This window comes from Rhinolophus hipposideros (genome assembly GCF_964194185.1).
Source record: "Rhinolophus hipposideros genome assembly, chromosome: 14".
Lineage (NCBI taxonomy): Eukaryota > Metazoa > Chordata > Mammalia > Chiroptera > Rhinolophidae > Rhinolophus > Rhinolophus hipposideros.
This window is the reverse complement of record NC_138060.1, coordinates 31,300,879-31,328,317: the sequence shown is the minus strand read 5'-3', so window position 1 is coordinate 31,328,317 and position 27,439 is coordinate 31,300,879. Positions and strand designations below refer to the sequence as shown.

The 27,439-nt window shown below is 42.3% G+C and overlaps 1 protein-coding gene across 2 annotated transcripts; it reads left to right on the top strand.

Moving 5' to 3' along the window:
- Nucleotides 1–395: 395 nt before the first annotated feature.
- CLDN18 (claudin 18) lies at nucleotides 396–27,031 on the top strand (the record flags this gene model as incomplete). 2 transcript variants are annotated; one of them, XM_081073326.1, is made up of 5 exons in its annotated part: nucleotides 396–615; nucleotides 21,687–21,851; nucleotides 22,475–22,592; nucleotides 23,802–23,912; nucleotides 24,827–27,026. In XM_081073326.1, the coding sequence occupies 5 exons, from the start codon at nucleotides 396–398 to the stop codon at nucleotides 24,993–24,995; spliced, it is 783 nt and encodes a 260-aa protein (XP_080929452.1). In that variant the 3' UTR covers nucleotides 24,996–27,026. The 2 variants fall into 2 exon arrangements, with proteins under 2 accessions (XP_080929452.1, XP_080929451.1); XM_081073325.1 differs by lacking the exon at nucleotides 396–615 and adding an exon at nucleotides 5,854–6,302 and having other exon boundaries at nucleotides 24,827–27,031.
- Between the last annotated feature and the right edge of the window lie 408 nt (nucleotides 27,032–27,439).

Sequence of the window (27,439 nt, the reverse complement as noted above, 5' to 3'; positions counted from 1 at the left end):
ATCTCAAAGTATTTTGTGGCTTAGCTGCTGGAGCGCCTGCCTGGCCAAACTGCCAGGCCTTCCAGGCAGCGCCCTCTGCACTTGCTTTACCCTCTACAGAGGGGAACCTGGTTAATCAGGAAAGAAACTCCCTCAAAAGGTAAACAGTGAATAGAGTGTACATATGGTGGAAAACAAATGACTCTTGGTACCATGTTGTGGAAATAATCTCACGTAGGTAGATAAAGGAGCAGGGCGAGCCCAGGTGGCACTACTGAGTCCCCTCCTCCATTTCATGGCCCATTTGTGACGTGTGCACCAGCCTTTCCAAGAAAACTCCATCCCTACACTCAGCACTCTCAGAACTGGGTTGTCCCTCTGTCGTGTGGTGCTCTGTGTCAACGCTGTACCCCACCATGGCCGTGACCGCCTGCCAGGGCTTGGGATTCGTGGTTTCACTGACTGGGATTGCAGGCATCATTGCCGCCACCTGCATGGACCAGTGGAGCACCCAGGACTTGTACAACAACCCTGTGACAGCTGTATTCAACTACCAAGGGCTGTGGCGCTCCTGCGTCCGGGAGAGCTCTGGCTTCACCGAGTGCCGGGGCTACTTCACCTTGCTGGGACTGCCAGGTAAGGGCCAGTGCCTGGCAGGCTGGCAGGAAACACTAGGCCTCTGTCTGAGGCACCATGGAGGCACAGAGGGACGATGGGGAGAGAGGAGCAACAGCCCCCCACCATCATGGTAGGAACAGGAGTGTGGGAACCTTAGGGACAGGAGCTGTCTGGAGCTGTCAGGGTTCCTGCCCCCCTAACTAGATGGTACAATACTCCCCAAGGGGCACATTTTTAAAGATAACTTCTATGTGAACAATGGCATTGAGTCTCAATCACCCACAGGAACAGGACTCAGGAGACCAGACTTTAACCACTTCTTTTTTTTAGCCCCAAGATTCCCCTGTCTCTGAACTGGAAACTGAATCCATCTCCAGGCCCCCTTATGCCTGGTCCCAACTTCCAGGGAAGCCTAAGCATGTAGTAGCAACAGAAATGGGGCATCAGAAGGGGCCAGAGAGAAAGACCTGAGAGGTAATTTTCTCTGGGGTGTGCCAGGTGGGCCCGTCCTCTGTGGCTCCAGGCTCCTGACCTCCAGAAATACTGGCCACATGGACCCAGATCCAGCGCACTCTGGACAGAGAGGAAAGGCTTCACTGAGAAGGAAAAACCACAGGCGACCCTTGAAAGGTAGTTAGAATTTGGAGGGGTAGCAGCACAGAAAGAAAAACAACTTGGGAAAAGGCATGAGGGTGTCCCATGCTTGGGGGAAAATGAAATAATGACCTTGGCTGAAGGAAAGGGTTTATGTGGAGATGATTATGGAGATCATTGAATGCCAAGCTAAAAAAAGGAAAAGACTGGGTATAAACAGGAGAACATGAGCTAGTGGGTGATCAGCTGCTAATTCAGTGGAGTCTCCCTCCACTAGGGACTAGAGGGAAGGCTGAGCAATCCCACATCCCTAGATCCTGCAGGTCCCTCTGTAGCTCAGGGTCTAACCACCTGCTCATGAGATTCTCCCTCCCCTCAAATGCAAAATGCCCAAAATCTCTCCAGAGGTTAGCCTGGGTCCATGCAGAGTTAGAGATCATAAAGGAGAGGATCAGCCAGGGGCTGACCTTATGCCACATGGAGCACCTGGGTAACATCTGAGGGCTTCATACTGATTCACAAAGGGCAAAAAACAATGATAAATCAGGCACTAACACTTGAGTAAACTGTCTTACAGTGTTTTGTGTAACCTCTACAAACCACCTAGCTGGACAATCAGCTCTAATGCGTCTTTTGGAGCAAAAATTAATATAATTCCGGTCTTATTTTATTATAAGACTGGGTATAATATAATATAATATAATATAATATAATATAATATAATATAATACCAGGTCTTATTTTACTATAAGACTGGGTCTTTATAACGTAATATAATATAATATAATATAAAATATAAAATATAATACCGGGTCTTATATTAATTTTTGCTCCAAAAGACGCATTAGAACTGATTGTCCGGCTAGGTTTTATTTTCGGGGCAACAGTATTATTATCTCCCTTTTAGAAACAAGGGAACTCAGTTTGGGTAACCTGTCCATGGTCACATACAGATGGAGCCAGGGCTCAGACCCTGTCCTGCCTGCACCCAAGCCCCAGTTCGTAGCCCTAACAAGGAGTTCCAAGGCTCTCAGACTCAAAACAGAAATCAATCCTGACCCAAAGCAGAAATCCCCAAAGCAAAGGTACCTTCCTAGCCTCACCTCTTACCCAAGTCTGGCAAATAATCCATGGGAAAGATCTTGTTAGTAATCATAGTAATATATTAGGATCCTTAACAAACAAATTGTTCATATAAGTTGATAGGAAAAGTGCTACAATTTCATTATATAAATGAGGACGAAGTACAAACTGACAATTTAAGAAAAGGAAAAAACAAGTGCTTCATAAATATTTGTTTAAAAAAATTTCAAACTCATTAGTAACCAAAGTGATACAAATTAAAACAAGTGATTGTATATAACTTAAAAAATTGACAATGTAGGTAAGTTTATAGTGAGACAAGATCTTTCAACTACTCCTGCTGGGAATAAAATTGATGGGAAAAAAATCTGGTTCTACATGAAAAAGATTACTTGAAACTTCACACTCTTTGACATCTTAATTCCACTCTTATGACTATCTTAAAGGAGTAATCAGAAATTCTGGCAAAGAGTTATCTGAAAAATGTTCATCATAACATTGTTTTTGATACAGAAAAACTAAAGGAGAGGTATAATCTAACTGTAGAAGAACATATGCTGTTTAGGTGAATAATAACACATCTATATAATGGAATACTAATATACTCATATTAAAATACTATTTTACTCATCAAATTAAATGTTTAATATTAAATATATTAAATGAGGTTTACCAGGAGCTTTTATTTCACACGTATGCAATTTAGTGAGAAAAGCAAAACATCAAATTGTCTAATCTCTTAACCAGGTAAAAATTATATACAGAGAATGGATAAAAAGGAACTATTCCAAACATTTTGTCTATATTTAAAATTATGAGTGATTTATTAAAACTGTCTCTAGTTTCAAATTTTCTATTATGAGCACCAAAAGGTAGAATCAGAAATTAGGGATATGCAACGTGGTAATATATTTTTTAAATTAATATACGTATCAATTATTTGTCTTGCTTGTATACTAATTTTACTCCTCCCCTATTTTATTTTATGTTGCCATTTGACTACCATTTTTTGCTTAATTACCATAGATGGTGTTATATTAATATTCCTAAAAAGAGGTAAGGAAAAGGTGGAGGTAATGTTTTCTCCAACATCAGTAAAATAATATAAGCTCCTAGAAATTTAGAACCTGAAATGGCACTGCCAGAACCATATTTAAACCTGCATATAGGGATGATTTCCCCTAAGAAGTCAGCAAAATATTTTGCTCCATTTTAGAGGTGACTAAACAAATTTGTACCAACCCCATACGGTATTGTTAAACAGAATCAGATCATGAAGTATCAGTATTATTATTGTATATTATTATTACATATCATTATAATCAGACCATGAATTATCAGTATTCTTCAAGATACATTTTATGCATTTTAAAACCTATTGCCATGAACAAGGAAGCTGGATTTTCCTCTGTGGACCCCATTCACTCTTTGGCAGTGACAGCTAAAGCAATGGTCCCCTCATTTTACAGCACAAAAAACTTACCAGGAAGTAAAAAAAACTCATCTCCCAAATGTTTTAAAACATGTCAATATTTATTTCACATTAAAAAGTGTGTAGACTTATAATTTCTCTCTACTCATTCAGTATTCTGCCTACGTAAATGTAGCTTTAGTTTATCCTTTAAAATCAGCTTTTCCTTCTTCCAAAAGACTGTCACCATTTCAAACAAGAAACAAAGCTTAATTCATTATTATCTGAATAACATTTTTCCCCATCTCAAATTTTGCCTAAGAACATTTGCATAGGGAAACCGTAGGGAAAACTGCCAGGAATGAGAATAACTTGTAATAACCTATTTTTTTAATTTTTCCATTTTCAATCTACTATTTTGGTGATATTATGGTCAATGTACGGGGGGGAGTTTTACACAAAATGTCTTAAAATCAACAACTAGAAACCAAACTCTCATAGATCTCTTTATGAATAAAAAGCCTGCCTCTTGGTTGAAATAAGAGTAAAATGGCAGGATCATTCCTGAATTATTCCAACATTTTCCAATCTAATTGGTCAATCCCTGTCCAGCAGAGACCACAGTCACTTTTTCTAGTTGCCCCCTCCTCACCTTTTAGACTTCGCCTTCTAGCTCAGTTCAGAGAATACAGTCACCAACACTATTTCACTATTTCACTAAATCATGTAAATCCTCTTCCTCTCTTGTGGGGGGAGGTTTCTGGCTCCTACTTCATTCTCTACTAACACTGATCACAGAACCTAAAGCAAGGTGTGCGGTTGAGGAGAGTGTTGCCTACCTTCAAATTAGAGGGAGACCTTCCATATTTGCTTTCTGTCTTGCTGGAAATAAAACCATGGGTGTGGTGGCTGGGTGCACCCAAGATAACGTTGAAATGTCCAGATGCAAGCACTTGCTTCCTAGAAAACTTATACAGGTTAGAGATTGGTGTGTGTGTGTGTGTGTGTGTGTGTGTGTGTGTGTGTGTGTGTTTCAAGGTCTTAAAATACAGATTTAGGGAAGTTCTAATTAAAATGTATCTGACTTCAGAGGCAAGACACACATGACCCATAGGAAGCTGCGGGTCGATCAATTCTCTAACAAAATCAAATTGTGTGGACAGAATGCAATGGCTGGTCTCTGGTCAAGTCTCTCTTTTGCATGATTATATAATTCCTGTTATTTTTACCAATTGTCATGAAAAGTTCTGCAAAATGTAGAAGAATAGTGTGTGAGATTTGAAAGGGCTCTGAAGTGTATGAATGTAGTTCCCGTGTTACAGATGAAGATACTGTGACTTGCAGGGACTGAGCAGTTTCCCCAAATCACCCAACACATAGAGTGTTAGCGACAGTGTCAAAGGCACATCCTAGGTCTCTCAGTAACCAGGTCAGGGCCTTTGGCCCAGCCAGCCCTGGTCCCTCTTCTGGACTTTCTGGAAACTTCTTTGTCTGCCATGTGGTCTTCACGTGGTTTTTGTGGCATGAGTGAAAGGGTGAGATGGAGGTCAACAGGATGGCTCGCTTCTCATCCCAGTTCCAATACATGTGGAACAGGAGAATTATTTCTAGGATTTGGCTTCCTGTTCTTAAAAGCAGGGGCAACTTTGCCTGCCCCTGGAGCTCCATATGGAAATAGAGACAGAACACCAGAGAGGAAATTGAGGTGGGAGCTCCACCTTTGCCATTTTAAAGCATCTGTGGTTGAGGACACTTGGAGGAGTTCCTTAACCTATTTATACTTCACTTGACTCACCCCCTAAAGAGATATGTGGGTGGGGGCTAATAATACCTGCCCTACCAATTTCTGTAAGATTAAAATGGAAAGATGTAAGTGAAATATGGTTTATGAATTGTGAGGAGAAAATGTGAAGATGTGGTTTAAGACAGAGATTCCCAGGGTCATTTTTTTAACTGAAGTCAGCTAAGTGGTTTTCCGTGATGAGCAAAGCCTAAAGGAAGGGCTCATGGGGTTTCCCAGCTGTTCTGGACACGTCAGCTTTTCCCCCAGTTGGTGGCCTGCTCCTGGCAGAGCCAGAGCTGAGGATGGGGAGGCTGGCATGGCCCTGGGGGAGGGTGTCCACTCAACCCGCTCTGCTCTCAAACCAGCTGGGCCCGCGCAGCTCTGCAGGACAAGTGCCTCTTGGGGCCGCTTCCATAACAAATGAAAAAATAATGCCCTTGAACCAAGAGTGAAACTGAACTATCTAAGGAAAACACTGTGAGCAAACACCAAGCACTGAGGGAAACCATCTGATTAGAGCAGCTCCCCTCGGGCACGGTAGGCCCGCACCTTCCAGAGGAGGAAGGTGGCAGCTGGTCCTGAGGCCACGGTCAGAGTGCCAGAGGGCTAAAGCCATGTCCACCACCACATGCCAAGTGGTGGGCTTCCTCCTGTCCACCCTGGGCCTGGCGGGCTGCATCGCTGCCACGGGGATGGACATGTGGAGCACCCAGGACCTGTATGACAATCCCGTCACCGCCGTGTTCCAGTACGAAGGCCTTTGGCAGAGCTGCGTGAGACAGAGCTCAGGGTTCACGGAGTGCCGGCCCTATTTCACCATCCTGGGCCTTCCAGGTAGGCTCCCGGCAGAACTCAAAGGCTGGACCAGGGCAGGGCAGGAAGGGGCTTTGGAAATCGTTGTAGGAACTGAGCCATGCTCCCACCTCCGGGTGTGACCCTTGCAGCATTGGCTCGGAATACAAGGTGTGAATAAGAAAAGTTGGCCCCAAGTCAGACAGGGCGATAGTCATATGAGAGAAAACTGGAGAATTCACACTCGAGTGAAAGGAATAGGTAGTGAGGAAGCAGCTCATGTAAAGAATGGGTCTATTGTACAGACTAATGTTCCTGAAGGAGAAAATTAATCGTGTGCATGTATGTGCATGTGACTTGCTCCTGTCTGCATATATGTGGGAGCAAGGAAGGAGGATGGCATTTTCTTATAGTCAAAAGTTTATGGAGAGCTCTTATTTAATTTTCCATTCAATTAACTTTTTCTTGGAAAAGTTAGAGTCTCTGTAGGTGCCATGTATATATATATATATATATCTCCATTAAATTATAGTCTTTTTCTGCATTTGTGTTGGGAAGTTATGATATGCACTCCTAAAAAACAATGTATGGTGGAATATAATTATAAAATTATAATTATATTATAACAATATCAGAATATAATTATAAAAGTGATATCCTTTCACCCCTGAAGATGAACTAAGTTAAACACCTGCTTTTAATACAAATAATTATTTCAAATGTGCACCATAGAAATTTTGCATTCTGGATATTACAGAGTTCTACTCGTATTATTAAAAAATAAATAAATAGAACTAACTAACTAGATAAATATATATATATTTATGTAATATATATATATAAATATATATATACATATTTATATATAAATAAATAAAAGGTCAAGCTAATCAGTGGCTCCAAGGAGTGACCAAGATATGAGTTTTGTGTCAAAAAAAAAACAGTGTTGGGTTTTACCTCTCTGAAAGAAATACCTTGTGAACAGGTAGATAGAAATAAATTTGCATGAAACTGTTAAGAGCCTGTGAAGCCCTTGAAATTGAAATTGTGAAAAGTGATTCAACTAATTCATCTTAATTTTCATAGAGAAGCAGAAGATGGGTAACAGAATAGAAGAATGGATTATTTATTCCATTTTTGGAAGCCACTCATATTGCAGGACTAATAGGACCACAGACTCTGTGAAAGACCTACTTCAGGAAGCAGGGAAGGTAGAACCTGGACAGATGGAAGAAAGAAATCCCAGGAAGGAGGGATTATGCTGTAGTGTGAGTGGAGAGGTCAGAAGGGAGGAGATGCAAGAACGTGGATGGTTGAGTTGCTAGCTACACCTAATTTTAATGAAGAAAAAAGACCTCATATTCAAAATTAAGGCATGACATCCCATGATCTCATGCTCAGTAACCTCTTCCCATGGCCCCACCACACGTTATCAATCTCTTGCTCATTCTTTATCTTTCCATGCATGGGGTTCCCAAATATTTCCATGCTCCTAAATGGCCAAACCCCATCGCTGCCACTCTCATTTGTCTTTCCTATTTTACCAGAGGATCCTACCCTCTTTGGGCCCTCTCTCGCTTAACAGTTCTACTCCTTGCAGAACAGGCTCCCTTCCTCTCTCCTGTCCAAGACCACCCTCTCTCCCAGAGTTCTGAAGGCCCCACACCATCCTGTCTGGTCGTCCCGGCTGATCAGCCCCTCTCCTTCTTGCTTCTTTCATCTCACCTTCTCATTTATGCTTATATCCTCCTTTCCTGAAAAATTTTCTCTTGATTCTGGTCATTGTCAAGTTCTTTCTCTCCCTGGGTCACTGACAACCAAATTAAAAGACTAAATTTTTCTACCACCTCTCACTTTTAGCCTTTCTAAATTTACTTTGTATCCTTCATCTCTTTACAGTGTTTGCTCCTTTGACTATGGCAGAAGGTAGGGCAGAATGTTCCAATCACCAACTTCCAGTTCTCAGTTCTCATCTCTCTAGATATTTGAAAACGCAAACAGCTTCTGTTGTTCCCCACTCCCAGCTTATTTAGGTGCAGACATGACAGCCTGCCACCCATGCCCTCCTACATCCCTCACTTACCTTTCCTAACCTATCTCTTACTATTGCCCTGCCAGCCTATGCTTCTCCCTGTTCATTTACTATACTTGGGCTTGGTCCTCGATACCTATTGCTCCCACAGTCCGAATGCTGCCCTTCTAGTACCCCAACTACCATCTCCACAAATCTTCCTGTAAGTGAGGTCCAGCTCAAATGCCACCTCTTCTCTGAAACATTCTCTCATCCCCAAATTGAATTAGATGCCACAAATCTCTGTACCAAACCCAGAGCACTCTGAGAGCATTGAGCATATTCCCTTTTGTGACACTGCTCACAAATCTGAAAAGCTAAGAAGCTCCAGGCAGCTGTCACAGAGGTATACCCCAGCCCTGCCCGTCTGGATCGGAGGAACAGGATTCCACCAAAAGCCAGAAAAGACATTTCTTGGGATTGAGTTTGCAGAAAAGGAGATACTTTAAATTATTGTTAACTTATGGCCCTGGAGAACAGTGTGGATTTAAAAATACCTAGTTCTCATGCAGCAGGAGTGACTGCAATGTAAATTGGCACCCCAAAATGCAAATATTGGTTTGATGACTTAAGATTTGGCTGAGGTGAGAGATGGGTGAGAGGACTACCAAGGGGAAAAAGCTAAAAAGAAACTCAAAAACTGAAGGCAGCCACAGAGGGAGATGAAGCCACCAGAGCGGAGGAGGCCACAGGGTGCCATATGGATATTGTGAGGCCCCCGAGGGAGCTGAAAGGACTAACAGAAACCAGCCAGCACCTTGCATCTAGAAGACACTCGGTCATCGGAAACAGCTGCTAAAAGCATTTTCTTGAGCATGACAAGGGGCGTAGGGAAAAGAGACCCGAAGCAGAGAGGCTGGGTAAAATGCTTGGAGATAGAAATGGAAAGTTTTGGAGTTTAATTTTGACTTAGAACCCACCGGAGTACCACCCTCCCCCTAGAGCAGAGAAGTAAGCCTTAAAGTGCTATAAAGGCACGAGGCAGATACCATTATAATACTTCAGTGAATAATCATACTAATCACTACCAAGTATTGAATTCTTCCTAAGTAAAAACTCTTTTCTTGCAAAATCTCACTTAACTTTCCATTCATCTAAGAAAAATGTATATTGGTTAGTTGGAACTTACAGCCATTGAATAATTTACTTCCATTCAACTAGCTGTATTATGTAACCGACAGACTAAATGGAGTTGGTAGCAACACTGTTCACCTATATATTACCAGCTATAATCTATAGCCCAAGATTCGCTCTCACTGCATTCCAAACAGTCAGTGTAGCGTGTAGTTCTCCAAGGACAGTGCCCAGAAATAAAAACACCTACCAGTTAGTAGACTACATATCCACTCTCCATTTTAATCTTTGCAACAATATAGGGAAATATGTATTGCCTTTATTTTTAAAAAAGTGGAAACTAAGGCTCAGAGAGGGGGCCAAGGTAATATGTCAAAGCTCCATGGACAGAAGATGGCAGAAGCAAGGTATGAACACAGGCTGAAAGACTTCCAAGCCTGTCTTTTCCCTGCCCCATGCTCAGGCCCTGTTCCAGCTAGAAAGCGCTGCCTTTAGAATTGAAGAAATTGGCCTGGGCTTGAGCCGAGTACATCAGCACCTTGACCCATTTACAGCAATATTATTAACAATGCACAGTTAGGAGTAACAAGTTTAAGGAGTGGAGGACTTTTGGTTAATTCCCATTTTACCCCACCCCCACCCCGAGACAGTGGGAGGAAAAAGCAAAGGGCAGCAATCAATGAGCAGGTGGAGAGGAGGCAAAGAGACTCGGCAAACTCAAGTCCCTGGTTCCACGATTACATCACAGTCAAGTAATATTTTTCTAAAGTGTTTGCAAATATTTGGACTGAATTTGGTGCAATGGCAGGGTCCTGTGGTTAGAGGCAAGCGAGTTGGGATAAAGGGCACAACTTGACCACCTACATCTCCTGACCTCGCTTTCCCCGTCAGCGAAATGCCTCACAATAAGGCATTTGTATGAACGTGCTCTGTGACCCATTTTCAAGTTCTGCCTCTTGGTGTCATTAAATCATTACTCTCATGTCTATACCACCCAAAGGTCTCAAACAGGATATTTCATCTTCCAGATGTCTTTACTTCTCCAAAATCAAACACCTTTTATGAATCTAAATACCCAAAGTAAAAATTATTTAGGGTCATTTTTTCTCCTTCCCAGTCCCCATTCCACTTGCGTTCTGAGCACTTCACTGGTTCTGGGCCGCTTTGCAGGGGCTGGTCTTGGTTTTTTTCATACAATTGGCTACCTGTGCCCCTTCCTATCACAATGTGCAAAAACAACAGCCCCTGGATTGCTAGGGAGTTTCCCATCAAGCTGTCAATCATATTTACACACACAGGCATGAGAGGTTTTAATGAAACCACATTTAACCCAGAGAACAATTCTACAAAATCTAAAGCAAAAATCATTAAGAGTGAAACTGCCCTAAAGTCTCCTTTCTAAAGGATCTGCCTTGTTTATTTCTTTTTCGCTACTGGCTGAATGTTTCACATAAAGTCTAATGCTCATGATGCTGTGAAACCAGCTTGTCTTTCCCCAGCGTCTGGTGGAAGAAATTGGTCCTAGGAGGTAGAGTCAGTTATAAAGGTATAAGTTAGCGATAAAGTTGAAATGAGATCTAGGGGAGCCTCTTGATTTTCAGTCAAGCTGTGTTCCCTTTCTTCAAAAAGAGACATGTTTAGCCTTTTTAAATATGTGAACAAACATCTATAATAAAAGTGTACACACTATTGTACATTGAAAGAGATCCCATAGAGAACTGAGGACAGACACATCCACAAAGCCCAAGAGAACCTGTACCTAAAACGAGGCTGCTTGCCCTGATTTCCCCATGATCACAGTTACGTTGGCCAGAGAATAAGAACGAGAATGAGAACCTCAGCTTGTGGTTGTGGAGGTTGTTGCTTTGGTAACAGGGCAGTCACCCACACAGCACCATGCCCTAGCATGGGCTAGTCACTGGAGGGCCATCATTTCACAGTGGGACCACATATTGTCAGAATTATGCAGTGGATGAAAAGGAAGGGCGATGAGGATGGAAGCCACCTCCTCTGCCTCACCTGTCAGCCACGTCCCCTGCTCTCGGCCAGCTGATCCTGAGTCCGTTTCCCCTGATCATCCCCCCTACCTAGCGCCAGGCCTTTCTCTTCCTTTTATTCTCAAATCTTCTTCCCCTGTGGCCTTTCACACTCCCTCAGCTGCGGCTCTTTCAAATTCTCAGCTACTGTATTTTGCCGTATATAATGCACATCCACATTTTTGGCCCAGACTTTCAGGAGAAAAAAATCTTCCGTTTTAATTTTTTAACTCAAAGTTTTATTTGTTTACATTTAGGTACTTGTTTTTTGAATTATAAAGGAATTTTAGTGTTTATTTTTTAATATATTATGGTACAAGAAATTTTATGTATCAGTAACAAATTTATGATATTTACACATCACAGAAGGCCAAGAACTCTTCGTCATTGCAAGTCTGTCTTAAGTTCAATAAAACCGATTATCATATTCCAGGGTATTATTTTACATGTGGATATCATTACCGATTTCTAGAGTTACACTTTTAACTCATAAGCATAAATAAAATAATTAAAAATATTTATATAGATACAGAATTAGTGCTACCTATGTATAATGCACACCCTTATTTTTCCCTCACAAATTTGGGCAAAAAAGTACACATTATACACGGCAAAATACAGTATATTTCATCACCACACAGAGGATACAGGTTTCTACATAGTTGGTACAAGCCAAAGCCATACGGGGTTGGAGAGAGCTAACTTTTTTGGGGGGAAGGGGAGGGAACTGATCTTTACTGAGTCTGGCTTAGTTCTGTGCTGGTGTCAAGTCGCATCTGATCCTCACAACATCTCTATGCAAGAGACATCTCTATTCCACTCCAGAGTTAAGGAAAACTAGGCTTCAGTGAGGTTAAATGACTTGCCTAACAACTTACCTGGCATCAGATCATTCTGGAGGATTTTACAAGATACAAAGGACCTCCTTATTGGTTCTCTGAGATCTGTGGAAAATCTAGGCCAGGGGTGTCCAAATTGCGGCCCGAGGGCCAACTGCGGCCCATGATCCATTGTTAATTGGGCCCACAGCAAATTCCAAAAATATATTTAGTTTACTTAAATAAACCAGGTGAGGCAATACGTACTTCACCTCGAGTGAGTGGCCCGGTTGTTTGTGTATTTTACCGCATATGGCCCTTGGTGAAAAACGTTGAAAAAAGTTTGGACACCCCTGATCTAGGCCTTCCACCTTGTTCTGAAGGGCCTTTTCTCTGAGGCCTAACCTCAGTCTTCCCTCCTCTGGGCTCTCCTTCTTGGACTCTTCCCCAGCCCTTCCTGCCTCCAATCTAAGGCCAAATTTGCCTGATGGTTTGTGTTCTCTCCCCTCCCTCCATCCCCAACAAAGGCCCCAGGTCCAGGCATTTGGCTCCCGGTGACTTGTTGTCTCATTAGCCCAATCCCCACCCTCCAGCCAGCTCAGTAATGTTAACCAGTGGGAACTCTTTCCTCTCAATCCCCCACTCTGAGCACCTCCTCTTGAGCCCTCTTAAGGGCTGTTTTCCCAATTATTCCTTGAACTTTTATGTTATTAAACAAATGAATGAAAATCTCTAGGGATAGGGCCAAACCATTAATATTTCTTTAAAACTTCCCCCAGGAGATGTTACAGTTAAGGTGCAGCCTGAGTTGGGAGCCACACCCAAAGGCACCTTGCCTGTCAAGCCACAGCGACTTCAGCTACTAAGAAATTTTGCAACACTTACTTCCCATTTTTCTGTTTGCTTCTGTCAGCCCTGAATCCTGCCCACCCTTCAGGTCTGATAATTCCTCATTGTTCATTGGAAAGAATGCTACAGTCACACCTTTGGTGCAGGGAATCCGTCTATAGAGCCGGTTGACTCACTTGTTATCAGCTGATAAGCCTAAGCCTCTTGCTCAGAATATGAAATAAGAGTCAGAGTGGCTAAAAGGGAAACCTACCTCCTTTAGGAGCAGTTTCTCTTGCTACCTGCTTATGGAAAAGGATTAGAATCCCAGATAGTAGACTTCCAAATGGAAAGGAAGTTCAGGTTACCAACATGCATCTCCATGGTCATTATTACATAGCAATGAGTGGTGAGGAACATTTCCTCCCACTTCCTGGCACCTGACCCCATCACAGCTCCCACTCTCAGAAGAACACCAAAGAGGTCTCCAAAGCAGGAAAAACCTTGGTGCATCCTTCCAGGCCCAGAGTTGTGACTCTGACAGTAGCCCCACAAGATATAAAACAATGTTGTATCTTTTCCAGCTGCAGGCTAAAAGGAAGGGGTAGGAGTAAGCAAGAAGGAGATTCTAAGAAATGGAAAGGAGCTTAAGGTCAGAGTGGACCCCTGGTTCAAAGCAGGGGCCAGTGCTCATCAGAAATCCAGAAATCAAGAGAAAGCAGGAAAGAAATGAGGCCTTGTCATAAAACCAGACCCAGCAGAAGCAAAAGGATATCTAAGACCTGAAGCAATGGCTGACCAGGACAGGCTGGCCAGGGCTCCAGTACCTAAGGGCTCCTGTGACACAGCAGCAGCAACGCTCCACATTAGCCACGCCCACAGTGCTTTCACTTGCCACCTGCCAGCATCACCATCCCATGTCATCCAACATGTCAGGGAGGATCACATACCACCGCCACGGCCACAGTTGCAGCACACGTATGAAATGTTTTCAGGCATAAATATCAGAACCACTCAATCAGAAGACAGTTAATGATACCATCTTTACCAAGAGCCTGGGATAAGCATAATTTTTCACAGAATGAGGTGGAAACATCCTTTATTCTACTTGGTTAATATTGTTTTTTTGTTTGGTTAATTGGTTGGTTGTTTAGTTGGGTGGTTGATTGGTTTGGGGTTGTTTTAACCAGATGCTTGCCAGATGCTCCTCAAAAGGGACAAATAATTTGCTTCTCTGAATAGCTTAAGGCTTAAAATATGAGAACTAGAACAGTTTTTTAAAACCTCTAACAGGTTCCAGGGTAGATCTGAAGTTCATGAGAGGCCCGTGAGGACAAGATGAAATTAAAGTCAAAGTCCCTTCCTCTTCCCATATGTCCAGTTTTCTGGCAATAACATCCACACAGAACAGTCCTGGGAGTATTTCCTTAAGTCTGGAGCTGCCCCACAAATGTTCTCTCCATAGCTAATCTGAACCACAGGCTTGTAGCTTAATTATGTGGGTGTTAAAGAGAACTAGAACCACACCACAAGCTACTGTCAGAAAGTTGTTCTATTATGATTACTTAACCAAAGTACACCCAAGGTGAAAACAAATTTGAGGTTAAGGATTTCTGGTAAACATAGAATCTTCCCAGGTTGTAAACTGCTTGAAGGCAGAGATTATGTCTCATGAAACTTTATACCTCCTACAGCCCTTGGCAAAGAGTTTTGCAGATAATTTGAACTTAAAAATCCTTGAATGAATAAATTAACTCATGGATAAGTGTATAAATGTGTTAACCTCTGACTATGAGAGTACACCAGCATGTTCTGGATGAATACATGAAGGTATAAATGACTACACAAGTAGATGACACATGCTTGGATTTGTTAATGAGGGAGTGGACAGGATGTTTGCTCCTAGTACCCTGTGGGACCAGCAAAGCAATCACGCAAGGCTTTGAAGGACATAGTTGACACATTACAGCCCTCCTATATTAGGAGTGGATTCAAGGGCCACTCAAAGGTCTTCATGAGTTCTCTTTAGTGGGGTCACCATGGTTCTAGCATCGGAAGTCAGCTGCAAGTCCACGATGCCAATGTTATCAGTTCTCTCAGGAATGAATGATCAGATCCCAGATGATTGATCCACACCATAAACAAACACATTTACCCTGGGAATATAGTTACTAATCAGGCTAAGACTGATAATGGCTGCTTGTAGAATTCTCTTCCCAACAGAGAAGTAAATTTAAAATCAGAAGTTCCTTTAGAGAGAAGAGAATCAGAACCTAGTGAATGGAGGCAAGTGGTTTAGAATTAGAGTAGTTAAATACCATCATCTCTAGACAAGGAGATAGCTGGTGAAAAAGGGCTTCCATTCCTCAGACACTACAGAAGGCTCTATAACAAATTCTGCATGACCTACTTCTCCTTTTTCAATATATTTCATCGATCACCAATTCTTCCATCATGACAAAGTGCTCTGTGATATATACCTTAGAGTGAATAGCTCACAGTTCCACTGATATAGGTCATATTTGAGATGGAAATCTTCCTGAAGAGATTGGAGAGAATTCCCTCCCAGGATTCCCCTGTCTCAAGAATCACATTTATAAATAATCTCCCGGGACAGGTTATTCCCTGAGGTGATATTTGGAGAATATTCCTTTATACATTCTTAGCATCATTTCAGAGGATGACATTTTATGGCTGAGTCTCCAAATATGGAGGATGCATTCTGTTAAGATCTTACATATAGATCCCTGTACCTTGATGATAGCCAGAACTCTGCCTATTTTTCCAGGATAATATACCTCAAAGCAATGCACTATGATGAGAAAGTAACCATTTTAAGACAGTTCTGTGTTTGATCCCAGCTCTACTTTTCCTTTGCTATGTGTCCTTAGGTAAGTTACTTAACCTCTAAGTCGATTTCTTTCATTATAAAATAGAGGTAATAATATTACCTACATTGCAGGGGTTTTTTTGTGGATTAAATTTTTTAATGTCTGAAAAGCCCCTAATAGCTTTCAATCAAAAGTAGCAATTGGTTATAACAACTAGAGTAGGATGGAGCTTTCTGCTTTGCTTCACATAGTTCTTCAGTCCACTCTACCATAGCTACCCACATTAGGAGCCTTTCCTTCTGGAAGACACCAAGGACACATTTGTCTTTCTTTTGTAAAATTCATTACGCTTGCAGTGGATATGTTTGCTGACTATCTTTCCCCACTTTGGTAGAAGCTCTATGAAGGCAGACCATGTCTGCCCTGTTAATTACTGTCATCCCTGTGCCTGGTCATGGGGCTCAGTAGAAAACTGCTGAAATGAGCCACTGCACTTTAAGGACACCCTAGAAACCAATTTGAATATATCTGGAGGGGAGGACACTGCAGAGAGCCCAGCAGGACCTACAGCTTCCATGATTCCTGAAAAGGGAACTGTTAATAAACAGTGATAGTGTTGAAAGGCCTGAGATCAATAGTAATCTTTTTATATATACCCAAAACCTACAGCTCACCATGACCTTAATAGTCCCTTGGGAAAGAAACAAAAATGCAGTGCCTTTGGTATATCACTTAGTGACCTTACTTCCTTATATGCCATAAATGAATACTGGGTTTTCCTAAAGTGAACACAACTATATGAAGCATTGAGCCCACATGGAAAGACTGGAAAAGAAAAATGATTGTGCTAGAAATAAAAGCAGCCCAATTTTACTACAAGCTCTATCAATCATTTTTAATGTTACCTTATTTAAGCCATTTTCCCTTCCTGGACCCCAGAATATCAAGCTTCAAAATGAGGAATTGGAAGGAGAGATCCAAAGTGGCAGAGTATATAAACACTACAAGGTCAGAAAACTTAGTTCCCAAACTCATCCTAGAAAAAGTGCTACTACATACCTCATTACTGAATATCACTATGGTCACCTACAAAGTACTCTCCTTGGAAAGCTGCACCGACGCCAGCGCCTAGTCCATCCTTTAAAGCAATGTTGGAACTCTTTTTCTGGAATGGACATCAGAGCTGTCAATGTATTACCTTGATGTCCTGCATATCATCAAAATGTCCTCCTTTCAATATTTCCTTTATCTTTGGGTAAAGAAAGAAGTCACTGCGGGCCAGATCAGGTGAGTAGGGAGGGTGTTCCAATACAGTTATTTGTTTACTGGCTAAAAACCCTCACAGACAGTGCCGTGTGAGCTGGTGCATTGTCGTGATGCAAGAGCCGTGAATTGTTGGTGAAAAGTTCAGGTCGTCTAACTTTTTCATGCAGCTTTTTCAGGACTTCCAAATAGTAAACTTGATTAACTGTTTGTTCACTTGGTACAAATTCATAATGAATAATCCCTCTGATATCAAAAAAAAGGTTAGCAACATCCTTGCAACAAGTTTGCAAACTTAATTGTCAGACCTCATGTGCCTGCTTCCTTTCATGAACACATTAAAATTACAACTAAATTATAGAATAATCAACCTGAAGAACCATCTGAAGTCTGGCTGAACAGAAGTTTTATAACTAAAGATATAAAGAAGCCACATTGAGACTGGTAGGAGGGGTGGAGACAAGAAACAGCTGGCTACAAACCTCCGTGTGGTGGTTGAGAACTGGGAGGGATATCTTGGCCATGGAGGTTCCCCCCAGAGGAATGAGAGACCCCAGCCCCACACCAGGCTCCTCAGCCCAGAGTACTGGTGCCAGGAAGGGCACTCGGCACAACATCTAGCCGTGAAAAACAGTGGGGATTCCAGCCATCCAGGTGGGATGAAAGGCTGCGGGAAACCCAGACATCTCCTTAAAGACCCCAGGCACAGAATCTCACTCGCAAGCACTCACCTTGGGCTCCGGCAGAAGGACAGTAACTTAGGGGGCATAGGAGGAATACGGGGGGCAGACTGAAGTGTGTGCCTTCAGTGCAAGGGCTGGAGGATAGTTGCCATTTCCCGTGAGGGAGCCTCCTCCCATGCAGCCGGCAGGTGGGCACCATCTTTCCTATGTTGAGCCCGCCTCCACACATCCAAATCTGAATTTGATTGGTCTGGTGAGCTCTGCTGCTCCACCTTGATGACTCATTGGGATGCCGCAGCATCAAACTTGCCCAACATTTGAGGCACTTTCTCCGAGAGCAGCCAACCCCACCCACATTGCACTCTTTCTTAAAAAGCTATTGGAATCTGCAGGACCCTGGTGGACAGCAGCTGGCCATGGTGTGCTCTGAGATTTTTGCTGAGTAGCTCCAAGCTCAGCACTGGCACCAAACCAGAGCCTACATTAATCTGTTGACCACAATTCTTCCCACTCTAGCGACTCCCTAAAACCCTGTCTCATCCAACTTGTGTACCACGTGAGGCTTTATCAGGGGCTGAACCTTAAGGGAACCAGCAGGTAGCAGCAGGAGTCGGGGTGTCCTGACTTTTTGTGGAGCTATCCCAGGCCCAGCACTGGTGCCAGCTGTCCTCAGTTCACAGTGTGGCCTCTCCCACACACCTCCAGAATTAGCACAGGCAGTGAACAACCGAGGATTGCTTTGTAGCTCCGACCAGATATCCCAGCCAGTCACAGACAGTGAGTGGCATGGGCCTGCACTGGAGCCAATCACAAGAGGCCGCAGGACTGACATACTTAGAGGTTGGCTTCAGACCACAGCAGAGCACCACCCAATTAGCCCCACAAGTGGCACACCCAAAGGGCTGTCTCAACAGTCACCAGAGCCCACTCGAGTAAATTCCACTCAGTGGAGCAAACCTCCCACACAGCAGCCTGTAAAATGCGGACAGGGGCCAAACCCCATAGCCAATCAGCCTGAGGGTCAATCCCACCCACTGATGTGCCAATAGCAATCAAGACTCAACTATAACAGAAGGGCATACACAACCCACACAGGGGACACTCCTGGAGTACTCAGAGCAGGTGACTAGGGAGACTGTACCAGGGCCCCACAGGGCACCTACTACGTAAGGCCACCCAGCCAAGACTGGGAGACATGGAAGATCTACCTAATACATAGAAACAAACACAGAGAGATAGCCAAAATGAGGAAACAAAGAAATACATCCTAAATGAAAGAACAGAAGAAAACCCCAGAAAAACAGAACTAAATAAAATGGAGCAACCTAATAAGCAACCTAACAGAGGTAGAGACCAAAACATTTGTTATAAGTATGCTCAAGGAACTTAGTGAGAATTTCAATAGATATATAGTAAGCATAAAAAAGGACATAAAAACCATAAAAAAAGAACTAGTCAGAAGTGAAGACTACAATAACTGAAATGAACAATGCACTAGAAGGAGATACAGCAGACTAAATGAAGCAGAAGATCAAATCAGCAATTTGGAAGACAAGATAGCAGAAAACACCTGATTGGAACAGCAAAAGGAAAAAATAATTTTTAAAAATGAGGATAGTTTAAGAGACCTCTAGGATAACATCAAGCATAACAACATTTGCATCATAAGGGCACGAGAAGGAGAAGAGAGAAAGCAAGGGATTGAGAACCTATTTGAAGAAATAATAGACTGAAAACTTTCCTAACCTGGTGAAGCAAATAGACATACAAGTCCAGGAAGTGCAGCGAGTCCTACACAGGATGAACCCAAACAGGTCCACACCAAGACACTTTATAATTAAAATGGCAAAGTTTAAAGACAAAGAGAGAATCCTAAAAGCAGCAACATAAAAGCAACTGATAACTTATAAGGGAGCTCCCATAAGATTGTCAGATGATTTCTCAACAGGAACTTTGCAGGCCAGAAGGGATTTGAACAAAATAATGTGAGGAAAATCAAGAACCTACAACCAAGATTACTCTACTCAGCAAAACTATCATTTAGAATCAAAGGACAGATAAAGAGCTTCCCAGACAAGAAAAAGCAAAAGGAGTTCATCATCACGAAACCAATATAAGAAGAAATGTTAGAAGGACTTCTTTAATATGAAAAAAAATCAAAATTATGAATAATAAAATGGCAATAGCTACATGTCTATCAACAATTACTCTCAATATAAATGGATTAAATGTTCCACTCTTACATAAACAAACTCTTACATATGCTGCCTACAAGACTGAAAGACACACACAGATGGAAAGTAAAGGGATGGAAAATATATTTCATGAAAATGGAAATGAAAAAAAAATAATAAAGCTGGGATAGCAATACTTATACCAGGCAAAAATAGGCTTTAAAACAAAGGCTATAACAACAGACAAAGAAGGACCTACTAATCCCACTTCGGGGTATTTATCTGAAGAAACCCAAACTGCTACTTCGAGGGGACACATTTATCCATATGTTCATGCAGCATTGTTTACAATGGTAAGATGTGGAGGCAACCTGGGTGCCTGTCAATGGAAGAATGGTTAAAGAGAGATGGTGCATATATACAATGGAATATTGCTCAACCAGAGAAGGGAATGGGTTCTTACCATCTGTGGTGGCATGGATGGACCTGGAAAGTATTGGGCTTAGTGTGGTATGTCAGACACAGAAAGACAGATGCAGTGTGACTTCAGTTATATACAAAATCTAAAGAACAAAATAAACAAACAAAACAGAAACAAACTCATAGATACAGAAAACATTTGGACGGTTGCCAGGTGGGAGAGGGCTGGGGAGTCAGTGAAAAAGGGAAAGAGATTAAGAAGTACAAATTGGTTGTTACATAGTAATCATAGGGATGTAGGGTATAGCATGAGGAATATAGTCAATAATATTGTAATAACTATGTATGGTGTCAGATGGATACTAGATTTGTTGGAGTGATCGATGGGAGGTGGTTGGAGGGCAGGGTGAAAAAAAGTAAAGGGATTAAGAAGTACAAACTGGTAGTTACAAAATAGTCATGGGAATGTAAAGTAAAGCACAGGGAACATAGTCAATAATATGGTAATAACTATGTACAGTGCCAAGTGGGTACTAGACTAGTCAGGGGGATTATTTCTTTAATTATACAAATGTCTAACCACCATGCTGTGCACATGAAATTAATATAAAATAATTTTGAATGTCAACTGTAATTTTAAAAATTTAAAACAGGGAAAATTGAAGAGGAATAAGAGGTCCAAATTTCCATGTATAAAACAAATAAGTCATGGGGATGTAACGTACAGCATAGGGAATATAGTCAATAATACTTTAATAGCATGGTACCATGTCAGATGGTTGCTGGACTTACCATGGTGATCTCTTCTTTAGGTATATAAATGTTGAATAACTATGGTGTACCCCTGAAACTAATAACATTGTATGTTAGCTATATTTTAATAAAAATCTTAAAATAAATAAAATAAATAAATTGAAAAAAATAAGCAATTGAAATAGATCAATTCCATTGACCCTCCCAGTTCCAATTGTCCAGCATTTTCTCATTCTACACACATCTGCATGCATGCCCTTCATCAATCAGAGGATTGTATAAGCAATAGTTTTGCACTTCCCACAATTCCACATCCTTTGACAATGACAAGGTTCACGGTTTCTGGACTTGCTATTTCTCAGAAGTTTGGTGCTGTTTGGTTGTGGTTGCTTGCTTTTTTTAAACCAGGTCCTGCCTGATCAGTCATGGTGAAGCAGTCTTGTCTGTTTTCTTGTATCTTGTCCCTGTCCCGCAGCCATGCTGCAGGCGGTGCGAGCCCTGATGATTGTGGGAATCGTCCTGGGTGTCATTGGCGTCCTGGTGTCCATCTTCGCCCTGAAGTGTATCCGCATTGGTAGCATGGAGGACTCCGCCAAGGCCAAAATGACGCTGACCTCCGGGATCTTGTTCATTATTTCAGGTAAACAAGGAGCCTGGGGTTCCCACTCTCACATGTGCTTCTGGGAATGCCAAAGTGAAATCGTTCTAGCAGAGGAAACACTTCTTCTCCCTACTGAGCATAGTTTGAACATGGTTCAGAGCGTTTCACACTGAGATTCAAGATCTGAGATTAAGGTCCAGTTACACTCTACAGAATTATCATGAGTGCTAAGGTCCCTCTTAGCTGCCACCGCATCTCATTAGAAGAGATTCCCAACGCTTAGGTAGCCATGTGACTCGACCCCTAAAGGCATGATTTTGGTAAGACTCTAAGAAAATGATTTTAAGGGAAAAGCTCTTGACATTTTCAAAAGACCAGTCCCCTGATATTTGTACTATTAATCATTGGTCCCAAGATGCATGAAAAATCTTTCTGCGAATGTACAAATCTTCCACAATTAGTAAAGTAAGAGAGTCTAAGCCCCTAGTACAGTGTTTAGTACCTAGTGGAAATTCAATAATCAATGCTTGGATTGACCATCTGTTATAGGAATGGAATATTCTGCAGCCTACTCATCCAAACTCATTTAAGCATATATTGCCTCAGAAACATTGTGATCCCTTTAAAACTGACTCTGGAGCTTCCTTGTTCTTGGTCCACAGGTCTTTGTGCCATTGCTGGAGTGTCTGTGTTTGCCAACATGCTGGTTACTAACTTCTGGATGTCTACAGCTAACATGTTCACCGGCATGGGTGGAATGGTGCAAACTGTTCAAACCAGGTAACCTCCTAATCCAGGTCTCAGGCTTCCATGGTGAAGATTGTTGTAAAAATCCGATTAAACACATATGCCTAATGTGACTGTCAGTGCCTGAAATAGCAAAAATGTATCAGAGGCAACCATGCCATATCTTAAATCAACAATGATCTGTAAATTCTAACCTTCATTTCAGTGAAATATCCTTGGTGATATGACTTGAGGCTGATCTGACATTTGCATTGAAATACAGCGACAGTTCACAGTATTTATCTAACAGTCTTACACAGGGCCCATTGTGGTGACAATGAAACAGGTACTATTAACCGAGGCATGTAAATGAGCATCAAACCACATCTCCAGTCCATGACAGGAACCTGGCTAGGGACGGGTGAAAGCTTGAATTGAAATGAGCAAGGTGCAGTATAGGTGAGAAAAGTAATGTTTCATCCTGTACTGCTGCCGCTTTCTCTCTTTCATTAATTCATTCATTCTATAAATGTATTGAGCACTGTTATGGGCCAGGAACTGTTCTGAGTGCTGGGGATAAAGACAAGGCCATAGTTCTCATGGAGGTCATGGTCTAGCAGAGGGAGATGAAACCCCACTATAATTTGGTGTCTGAAGGAAGGTAGAACTTTTAAAAGATGGAAAAGCAATTCCAACACGTGTGTTCATTTAGCCACTTCAAAGGGATGTTTCTCATAGCAAGAAGCAGCAGCAAATTTCTGAAGAAGGATCATGTTCTAGGAGAGTAATATAAATATTATACCTAAGAAGAGACACGTGGTATTTCTCCAGCCACCATCATGGGATACAGATAGGGTGTAAGGATGTGATAAACCCATTTGCTCTCTGGCTCCTTGAAAATATTTCTCAAACATCTTCTCTGGCCAAACCATCAAGATACTCCCCTTTGGTAATAAGGAGGGGAGGGGGATTTCCTGAGCTGTTTCCCTGAGATTAGAGATTTATAGTTAATGTTATGCCTCAGTGATCCTACAAGCCCAAGAAACCCCTGCTATTCTGATGACTAGTGTAAGTCCAAGTGCTATTCTCCAGGGCACCTGATTCAGTTGCCTGGGACCTGAAGGAGTGTGTGTTCAGAGGGTATTGGCAGGGATAGATGTAGAATCCAAAGGGGGGACAGAGAGCATGCACATGGCCAGGTGCAGTGGGTGGAGCCTGGAGAGTGGAGTCAACCACGTTCAAAGCCATCCTTTCCCTACTCAGGTACACCTTCGGTTCGGCTCTGTTCGTGGGCTGGGTCGCCGGAGGCCTCACGCTAATTGGAGGTGTGATGATGTGCATCGCCTGCCGGGGCCTGGTGCCTGAGGAAACCAAGTGAGTCTCCCTATCCCAAAGCAATCAGATGTCTGATCCGAGTTCATCATTTTGATGTACAATTTGCGCCAGACTGATCAGTGTAGGTATATGGAATAGCATTGTTGACTGAAGGAGCAAGAACCTTCTCTTTTATGAGGAACCTAGGTGTGATCCTATTTGAAGGGAGAAAACATCCATGTGGATTCCCTCTGGCTCCAATAGTCTGTGATTCAATGGCTCTCAGCTGGGAGCAATTTGTCCCTAAGGGGATATTTGGTAACATCTGAAGACGCTTTGATTGTTAACAACTTGAGTGTGGGGGGACAGGTAATACTGGCATCTAGTGGGTGGAGGCCAAGGGTGTTGCTAAACATCCTATAATCCACAGGCAGCCCCCACAACAAAGAAGCAGCTTTCCAAATGTCAGCAGTACTGCTGCTGGGAAGCCTGCTGTAACTCCATCAGTGGACTGGAGTTAGAAGACCTAGATCCCTGTCTGGTTCTACTGCTAGCTAGCCGTGTGACCGCGAATAAATCATTTACCCTCTCCGGACACTCATCCCTACACTGAGCAGATTAGAGGAGATGGGCTGCATGTAGGCACCTTCCAGCTCACAAATTTTATGATTCTTTGGCATAAATATGTTCCCCCTGGACATTGTTTCTGGCTCACTTTAACTGATTAACAGAGGGAACTCACTAGTCACTAACTACCAGCTCTAATACAAAGCAAGAAATTCTGCTCCACTGCAGAGGCAGAAAACCACTGTCCCATAGCCTAGAGTGACCAACCATCTCAGTTTGCCCAGTACTAAGGGTTTCCTGGGACATTGGACTTTCCGTGCTGAAACCGAGACATTCCAGGGTAAATGAGGTGACTTTTCCTCCTGCCAAACACATCTATCGTCATGGAATATTTCTTTCTCTTTCAGCTACAAAGCCGTGTCTTATCATGCCTCAGGTCCCAACGTGGCCTACAAGCATGGAGGCTTCAAGGCTAGCACTGGCTTTGGGCCCAACACCCAAAACAAGAAGATATATGCGGGTGCCCGCACAGAGGACGAAGTACAATCTCATCCTTCCAAGTACGACTACGTGTAGTACTCCAAGACACCTTGGCATCGGCAGAAGAAACCCCCCATGAGATCTCAGCCCTCCAAAAAAGGAAATTTTACCTTGATTCCTGATTTCTTTTGACTCATGGTTGGAAGTTAGGAAAGCCTTGATTTCACCTGTAGTAAGGCCAGATGGTCTTGGCCACATGTCTCTGTTTCTAAACGTTCCATCAAAAACAATTGAGTTATCAGATGTAAATTAGAGGCAATAGCTCACATTTCCAATCCTCTATTTCTTTTTTGTAATATAACATTCCTAATCTGATGATAAAATGTGGTCTGAGTTCCACTTGGATGATTTAATCAGACTCTCCCTCCTCCTTCTAGCCAATAGCCCAATGATGATCTATTTCTCAACTCATCCCCCAGAACAATTCTGAAAGGAAAAAAAGAGGGTCAATCAAATGACATCATTTTCTGCTATTAGATTGTTGCCGCCCCCGTGCCCCCAACTTGGCTACTAATAAACACTGATTGAAGAAGAGGTGAGAGGGGAAAGATATTTGTAATGTTTCCAGCTCATTATCTGAGTTTTCTTACACTGTGATTTTAAACGTTACTTGGACCAAAGTGATTTCAGTTTGAGGAAACCAAGCCTTTCTATTTCTTTTGGCATCTGCTAAGTCCTCTCCCAGGAGTTTCCTGAGCTCTCCACTACAGATCCTCTTTCTGTCACAGGCCAGAAAGTGTCCCAAGAGAAATAAGAAGAGGATTTTTTTTTCCTTTTCATAATCTAAATGGTATACTATAGTTAGAATAAATAATGTATCAGTAAAATGATGTACTTTCTCTGCGAATTAGCCTCACTCCTACACATGGATAGAAGAAAATGAAAAAAATAATTGCTTTGATGTCTATGTTGTACTTCATAAAAATCACACTTACGTCCAAATTTCATAAAATGCTCATTGATCCTAATTTCCTCTGAGTTCTCCATGACTTTGATTATACTGATAGAGTCAGTGTAACCCATGTAAAAACCAAATAATGGAATATAGGAAATGAGTTGAAACTAGTTCTTTCAAAAAATAAAAAGTGATGAGCCTGAATTTAATGTTACATTGCCAAGTGCCACATAACCACACCTGCATGGTTATAGGCCACTGTCAGTTTACAGTAGACCTACTTGGCACTGTGGTCAGCTTTGTTACTCTGAGAGCTGTTCTCTTCAATAATTTCAACTAGAGTGGTTGGACCATTGAATGTTCAAGCACTGAAAGCTCTTTGCAGCCACACACCTTCCCTGTGTTTATGTTACTGCTACAGAAAGCCTAAACTCCTTCCAAGCCACCTGAATTCTATCCCAGCACCAGAGCCAGAATGGGTCCCCTGGGAAACTAAGGTAAGGGCAGTGTCTCTGAACTACCAATTCAGGGAGCAGCATTGCAAGGGGGGATTTGACCATTGGGTTGTTATCTAAGGAAAAAAGTCCGCACACCAAGAGTGCATTCGATCCTCCAGGGAGGATATCCATCCTCTAAGGAGATGGCTAATATTCATTGGGGTCTTTAGGCTGACAGACTGTGTCTGGGGAAAAGATCATGGCTTATTAAACATACTTGGTGAAGTATGTTCACCAAGAGCCAAAACAGAACCTTTCACGGAGACAGCAATTGGTTTTAGGCCAAGTCAAAGAGAGTACTCATGGAATGCATTGTCTGAAATGGGATAAAAGAAGAATAACTAAAGAAAACAAAACTGGGGTAGAGGGGAAGAAGCTGAGCAATCTAGGTCATGGGGCTTGTTAAGGAGTCACAGGATTTGAATTGAAGGCCATGGGGCACAATGATCTCTCCCTCCTATCACCAAAATGTCACTGGTCGGGTCTGAAATACTGAGATGTGGCCCAGCTACGTTTTTAATTAGAACATTCTCTATCCAACACTTAATTGTTTGAAAGTCTCCATGTAGTTAGATTGTGCTTTGTAATTTTTTTGTTGCTCTCTTTTATTGTATATGCATTGAATATTGACTTGCATATTTTGTTACTTAAATATTAAAAACACTATTATCTCATATTTGAACAGCTTCCACTCTTTTTTCCTAAGCTTCAAGAAATGGAGGTAAGAGTCTCAGCATCTCAAAACTGAATGCATCTTCCTGGAGTGTTTCTGCTGGCAGAATCTGTGCCTGCTCAGTGGCAGCATGGCTGCCTGGAGGCCAACTAGGTCTGATCTAGCCTGGTTAGTAGTATTTGCAAGTTAGGAAGCCTAAATAAGAAGGGATTCCCAGAGCAGCCAGGCATACAGTATGGGATCCAAGGACCAAGTTTAGCCTGTCTGATCCTGAGTGCACCAGCCTGAAGTGTCATTGGCCTGCCCATGACCAGTCTAATGTCATTGGCCTGCCCATGAGCTAGTAAAACTGGAGAGCCAGTGCCTATCCTTTTGATGACGTCAAGGCCTGGGTTCACCAGCTCAGCTAGCTATA